This window comes from Enhydra lutris, unplaced genomic scaffold (assembly GCF_002288905.1).
Source record: "Enhydra lutris kenyoni isolate GAN:26980312 unplaced genomic scaffold, ASM228890v2 scaffoldscaffold89, whole genome shotgun sequence".
NCBI lineage: Eukaryota > Metazoa > Chordata > Mammalia > Carnivora > Mustelidae > Enhydra > Enhydra lutris.
In genome coordinates this window covers 2,982,662-2,989,844 of record NW_019154173.1, presented here as the reverse complement: position 1 = coordinate 2,989,844, position 7,183 = coordinate 2,982,662, and the positions used below count along the sequence as shown (strand labels likewise).

The following is a 7,183-nucleotide window of genomic DNA, read 5'->3' as shown; positions in this document are numbered from 1 at the left end:
AGTCAATCGGAGAAAGACAACTATCATATGATCTCCCTGATATGAGGAAGTGGAGATGCAACATGGGGGGTTAAGGGGGTAGGAGAAGAATAAATGAAACAAGATGGGATTGGGAGGGAGACAAACCATAAGTGACTCTTAATCTCACAAAACAAACTGAGGGTTAATGGGGGGAGGGGGTTAGGGGGGTGGGATTATGGACATTGGGGAGGGTATGTGCTATGGTGAGTGCTGTGAAGTGTGTAAACCTGGCGATTCACAGACCTGTACCCCTGGGGATAAAAAGATATTATATGTTTAAAAAAAATAAAACTTAAATAAAAAAAAAAAAAAAAAAAAAAAACCACTGACAGAACCCTATGTCATGATGAAAGCCCATGACCAGTAGGCTACTCTAAAGGTTCTACACCCATCAGTTGAGTTCCATGCTCAATAATAATTGTTTTCTTGGAAGCATTTTTGATAATTCTACTTGTTAATGTAATCACACCGCATGGACCCAGAGAATCATTAAATTGTTTTCTTTTCTTTTTTTTTTTAAAGATTTTTATTTATTTATTTGACAGAGAGAGATCACAAGTAGACGGAGAGGCAGGCAGAGAGAGAGAGAGAGGGAAGCAGGCTCCCTGCCAAGCAGAGAGCCCGATGCGGGACTCGATCCCAGGACCCTGAGATCATGACCTGAGCCGAAGGCAGCGGCTTAACCCACTGAGCCACCCAGGCGCCCATTAAATTGTTTTCTAAAAGCAAGCATTATTTCTATAAAAACTAAGTTCTTCACTTTGCAAAAACTCAATAGAGGGGAATCCCCAAAACTGCACTGTCAAATTAGCTTTAGATATGATAGCAGTAAAATACGGGGGAAGAAAACACTGGAAAGATTCTGTACTCAAAATGCTTTGCAAATATCCACATTCTTTCTCCACATTAAGTAAGCAAATGCTGGAAATCATAGAGGATGCATTATGGGTGTGGTGTATGGAAGAAAGACAAAAGGAATCAGAAGTCCTTACTCAAAAAAGCTTTGACCCTATAGCAAAAGATTGGCAAATGAATAATGATGTATATGTTTTATGTCAAAATTAGAAGTTTAAGGGGCACCTGGCGGCTCGATTGGCAGAGTATGAGACTCTTGATCTCAGGGTTGTGGGTTTAAGTCCCCTGTTGCATGTGGAGATTACTTTAAAAAAAAATAAAATCTTTAAAAAATAGAAGTTTAAGGTGTCTGTGTGTGTGTACTTATGATTTTCTGCTTTAACAAATTTTATTGATTAACTGACCAACAACCACCTTTGACCACATTAGGTAAAGTAGAGTCTAATGTTTTTACATCTTGAATGTGTACTTTAAAAAAATATACACTGTCATTAAGGTTTCGGAAAAGAATGAACTGGAACCGAATACAGCATATTTTTAACAATAGCATAATCAATTATTTTCACGTTTTCCTTATAGTTGTTACATTTTTCAGAAAGATGCAATAGACAGCATAAAATTTAAAAGTGTAGTGCCATACAAAAAGTCTCATAGAAGATGCTTTTCCTGTTTCCAGGGCTGATTCCCACATTCAAAATATTTCTCATGTTCCCCGCAGGAAATTGTTCCTGAAGTCACAGATGGTTATCACTCATTCTCCTGACTTTATGGTTATGTCTTACTTTTATCCCAAAATATGACTGGATTAGATCTGGCTGCCATCACAAAACACCACAGACTGGATGGCTTAAACAACAAACATTTATTTCTCATTTAGTTTTGAAGGCTAGAAGTTTGAGATCAGAGTACCAGCATGGTAGGGGTTCTGGGAGACCTCTCTTCCTGGCTTGCAGATGGCCGCCTTCTTGCTGTGTCCTCACCTAGGGGAAAGGTAACTCTCCCCCCGCCCCCCCCCCCCCCCCCCCCCCCCCCCTACCCTTCCCCCCCCCCCTCCCCGACCCCCTCTTCCTCCTCCCTCCTCCTCCCCTCCTCTTCCTTCCCCTCCTCCTCCCCTTCCTTCCCCTTCCCCCCCCTCCTCCTTCTCCTTTGGCCACCAGACCCATTGGATCTGGGCCCCACCCTTATGATCCTATTTAACCTTAATTACTTCCAAAAAGTCGTGTCTCCAAACAGGACCACAGTAGTCCCATTGCAGTTAGGGACTCAACAGACAAATTTGGGTGGGACACGATTCTGTCCACAGCATTGACCCAGCTGGATGGCCCACTTTAGGTACCATATCTGCTCTTTATGACTTTGGCTCTTTCCAAACATTAAATCCACTCTCAAATAACGAAGATTTATGAGGCATTTGGGAAAGAATGTGCCCGGTTACAGAAGGCCAAAACAGAGTTCCAAGACTGGGCTGAGTACCTGTAATAAATATGAGGAGGTGGCTAAGAATGTGGGCCCTGGAGTGGCCAGCCCTAGCTCTGCCCTCTACCTGATGGAGGGATGATCTCGGACAGGCTATTTCATCTCTCTGAATTTCAATTTCCTTAATTGTAAAATAGGATTGTCAGAAGCCAAACACAGAAGGCCATATGTTCTATGATTCCATTTATAGGAAATGTCCAGAAGAGGCAAATCCATAGAGACTGGGGTGGGGGGGGGTGGAATGGGGAATGACTGCTTATTAGTATGGGGTATCTTTTGGGAAGGATGAAAATACTCCGGAATTAGGTAGTTGTGATATTTGCACGACACAGTGAGTCTACTAAAAACCACCGAATCATACACTTTAAAAGGATGACTCTTATGGCATGTGAATTGCGTCTCAGTTTTTAAAGATTCATAGCATTTCATGAGAACACTGACGTTGAGTGCTTTACACGGTGTCAGGGCCGTAGGAAGAGCTCAAAAAGAAGTGTTAACTGTCAGAGGACCATCGTCCAAACTGGCACACTCTCAAGGGTTGACGGGGCTACTAATTGTTATATTGTCACAACAGCTGCAAACCAGGACCGTCCTGGACGAAGCCTGGTGGATGGTCACCTAGCTGTTAGCACCTAGATCACCCAAGGGGTCTGGTTTTTTTTTTTAAAGATTTTATTTATTTACTTGGAAGAGAGAGAGAGAAAGAGCGAGCGAGCGTGAGAGGGGAGAGGGTCAGAGGGAGAGGCGGACTCCCCGCTGAGCAGGGAGCCCGATGCGGGACTCACTCCTAGGACCTTGAGATCATGACCTGAGCAGAAGGCAGTCGCTTAGCCAACTGACCCACCCAGGCGCCCCCCAAGGGGGTCTGGTTTGATGAGGGTGGCACTGATCTGAATATTCAAGATCTGGAATATTAAGGACCACCCAAGTAACTGTAGGTGTCATAGAAGCCAGTGCCAGTGGGTCAGACCTTCGTTGGCAAGTGAATGAGTTGCCTTTGGGGCCTGTTAACCCTCTGACTCCACAGAACAGCCCCGCAAAACAAAACAAAACAAAACAAAACAAAACAAAACAAAAACAGGAAGAGAATGCCTTCATCAGTCTTAGCCTTCTCCTTAATAAACCCTCTAAAAGCTAATCCCTCACCTCCCTTTAGCATGTTTTTCTCCATTCTTTAGTCTCTACCCAGTTCTTTTTCTCTATTGTAATCATTCCCCCTTCCCCTGGTCCCAGCTCCGGGCTTACTTCTCATGCCCTTGCCTTGGTCCTTCTACATATGCCTTTATTCTTTTGTGACCTTTCTCCCGTCTTGTCAATGCAATACACATTATTGAGCACCTGCTCTGTGCCGGGTACTTTCTGGGGCTCCAGGGATTCTGGGGTGAACTGGACACAGGCATTACCAAGAAGGAACACAGAACAGGCTGGCAGGCCAGTCAGGCCCTTCAACAGGTAATCGCAATAGCTGGGTCCAAGTGCCCTTGTGGCAGCATGTAAGCAATAATAATAAAAAAATAATAAAATAGTTAAAATAAATAATAAGTAATAATAATAAATAATAAAATAATAATAATAATAAAATAATAAAAGATCACATCCAATGGGCCCCTAACCCAGAAAGATGGGAAAGGGCATAGCGCAATGGATCCCGACTGGAGTGGACACCTAATCCAAGACAGAAAGCAAGAATTGGAGTTAGCCAGGTGAAGAGGAGGATAAGAGAAGGATGTCAGAGGCAGAGCCTAGAAAGCCCGGTGTGAATGAAACTGTTAGCAGTGAGGTGTTCCGAAGGGAAAAGTTGAGACACGGGGACTGGAAAATGGGTGGGAGCTTTCCCAAGACGGGCCTTTTGTACCAGGGGAGGCCATAAGCTGGAAGGCAAAGCTCGAGGTGGGGATCGCTGAATGACTTTAAGTGGAAATTGACATGGTCAGAGCTGGGTTTCCGGAGCACCGTCTGGACAGTGGTTAGGGCAGAGGCTCCCAAACTGTAAAGTGCATATGAATCACCTGGGGATCTTGTTAAAATACAGATTGCGATTTGATGGGTGGGAGGAGGGGCCTGAGAATCTGCATTTCTCACAATTTCCCAGGTGAGACTGATCCTTCTGCTGCTCTGTTACCAACACCTTGCAGGATGAGAGTGTAAGGAACAGAGGGAGTGGGGGGCAAAAGAGGCAACAGGTGGAGCCGGGGTGGGGGCTCCTTCCACAGCTTGGGTGAGAGAAGATAGATGGTGGCCTGGACATTGGCAGACAAGGAGGTGAGGTATGAGACACGTGTCCGCGGCCAGTGCAGTGGGGCTGGGGAGTTAAGGGAGAGTCAGAGGCCTGGAGGTCCTGGTGTTCCCTTCACTTGCCCCCCTTTTGCTCTCGGCCAGGGCCAGAGTTTGCATCAACCATGGCCGAGCTTCTGCTGCCTTTTATTCGCCCTTCCGCATCACCCTGCTCATTCCCAACATCTATTTCTTTGCCGGTTGCCCCACCAACCACATGTACGACAAGGGGCTACCCCGCGGCAGCTTGCCTCCCTCACTTCCCACCACTCCTTGCCACTGAATTCTTTCTAGACCCACCTATCTGAGAGTGGGGATGCTTGGAACATTCCTCACCAATGTCTGCACATACTTGAGCCCCTCCTTGGACACTCCCTACCCTGTGCGTCAGTCTGGAAAGAAAATCATGGTTTGTCATACCAAAGCTTTCGCCGATGTACACTTACAAAATATCTTCTTGACACTCCGTCTCTCTCTCTCTCTCTCTCTTTTAAAAGATTTTACTTCTTTATTTGACAGAGAGAGCACAAGCAGAGGGAGCAGCACACAGAGGCAAAGGGAGAAGCAGGCTCCTCGCTGAGCAGGGAGCCTAATGCGAAGCTCGATCCCAGGACCCTGGCATCATGACCAGAGCCAAAGGCAGATGCTTAACCCACTGAGCCACCCAGGTGACCTTGACATTGTTTCTGATGTTCTCACTAGTTCCTTCTAAAGTCACCCACTTGGAAATTTTTTTCTGGTGTTTTATGGTGCGCCTGAGAGCTTTCTTGTGTATTATCCCATTTGCAACTTACCCCAATCACCCGCTCTGGAACTGGCTGAGAATCAGGTCTGTCCAGGATAGTATAAGCCCATTGCCACTTGGCATCTTTATGTAGACGACTGGGAGCTAGTCCCTTCTGGCCAACCTGATGGCTAATTTCCATCTCTCCTTTTCCTCTTCATGTACCGAACTCCGAATGGCATTTCAGAACCCAGAACCACAAAGGCACTCTAGTAAGAGTATCTGATTTGTACTGAGTAGAATAGTCTGGAGATACTTCTGGATTTGGGTACCATTTGGTACAGATCCAGGGATAGAATGTTTTCAGTGATGCTGGTTTAATTTCAATGATGGAAAATCTTGTTCTGCCTCTTGGTCTACCTTCCTTCACCTCAGTCTAGCTCTTTGTTTATAAACAGCAACAGGCATACATCTCATTTACAGAGAGTGTGGGTCCCTCCAGAGGCAAGTCTTTTTGTTTCCCTGTCAAGCACAGGCTACATCCAAAAAAATCTCAGAACCCCTTAGGGATTAAACCCTGGGATGGCCCCTTTTAAAAGGCTGTTTCACTTTTCATTAAAAATGAAAATATCCTGGGGTGACTGGGTGGCTCTGTCAGTTAAGCTTCTGCCTTCCACTCGGGTCATGATCTCTGGGTCTATCTCTCTGTCAAATAAATAGAACCTTTTTTAAAAATGCAAATAACCTGAGGTTGCAAAAAAAATAAATAAATAATAAAATAAATAAGCCCATGTCTCACACATTTACCCATGGAGTCAGACGCAACCAGTTTTCTAAGAAAGAAATTGAACATGATTTCAGAGTATGCACTGGGTAAATTCCCCAGGAACCTAGGAAATGGAGCTCCTTCGGGGCAAGGCAGAAGAAATGATTGGCTACGCTGTAACCCTTCTGTGGGGGGTTGAACTCCTGGTAAAAAGAAAGAACCACTGAGAGGCTGATTTCCAGGTAGCAGCCATTCATTCTAAAACGGAGCCCTCTCTGCAGGCATCTGGTGGAGAGCAAGGTGCAGTTAGACACATCAAAGAGCAAAGAATAAGTAGGAAGTCAACCAAGGCCTTTCAGGGGCTCAGCCATAAACCCTGGAGGGAAGCACAGTTTAACTGGGTACTTAAGATTTCCTGGTGGGGCTAAACGGAGAGAATGCCCCTTGTATTTGCTTGTGCATGTGTGACATTCACACCAAGCTACAACTGGTTTTTATTTTATTTCTGAAAACACAAGGCAGTTCAGAGTACTGCGTGTGTGATAGATGGGCGCTTAACGTTGTTTAAGATTAAGTGCTCAGAAAGATTTCCAGCCCACGTGGCTGCCCCGGCAGGGAGCGGTCCGGGAGAATCAAGGAGAACCAAAGTGAGTGGCCGCCTGACTGCCGCCCTCTTTACCGGCTGTATTGATACTGACCAAACCAAGTTCGGGAGAGAACTCTGGAGACAGAGAGCTAGTCTAGTACCTGATAGATACTTTCTGGCAGACACCTTTTTGAAGCTCCAGAAAATGGTTGGTGTCGTTGCCTGAGGCCTTACGGAGGCCTGGCAATGATCTAGACAGGTTGCAACTGATTCACACTCTTTGCTGGATGGTGTCTCATTGCTCAGAGTTAGCTTTCATACTAAAGGAAAAAAAAAAAAGAAAAAAAAAAAAACAAGAGTACCACTCTAATAGCAATCTTGCCCCCACTCCTGGGACACTGTTATTACCATGCCTATATTGGAAAGCCTGTTGAAAAGTGACAGGGTAATAATAGCATTCTCAAGACAGAGCTCCCAAGTC

The 7,183-nt window shown here is 45.3% G+C and overlaps 1 protein-coding gene across 1 annotated transcript in view; it reads right to left on the bottom strand.

The window, feature by feature from the left end:
- LOC111162144 (FERM domain containing 7) overlaps nucleotides 1-5,552 on the bottom strand; it is a 32,360-nt gene extending 26,808 nt beyond the window's left edge. The window contains exon 1 of the mRNA XM_022526336.1: nucleotides 5,421-5,552. Coding sequence (XP_022382044.1) covers nucleotides 5,421-5,552 — 132 coding nt within the window. The remainder of the gene's footprint in view (nucleotides 1-5,420) is intronic.
- Between the last annotated feature and the right edge of the window lie 1,631 nt (nucleotides 5,553-7,183).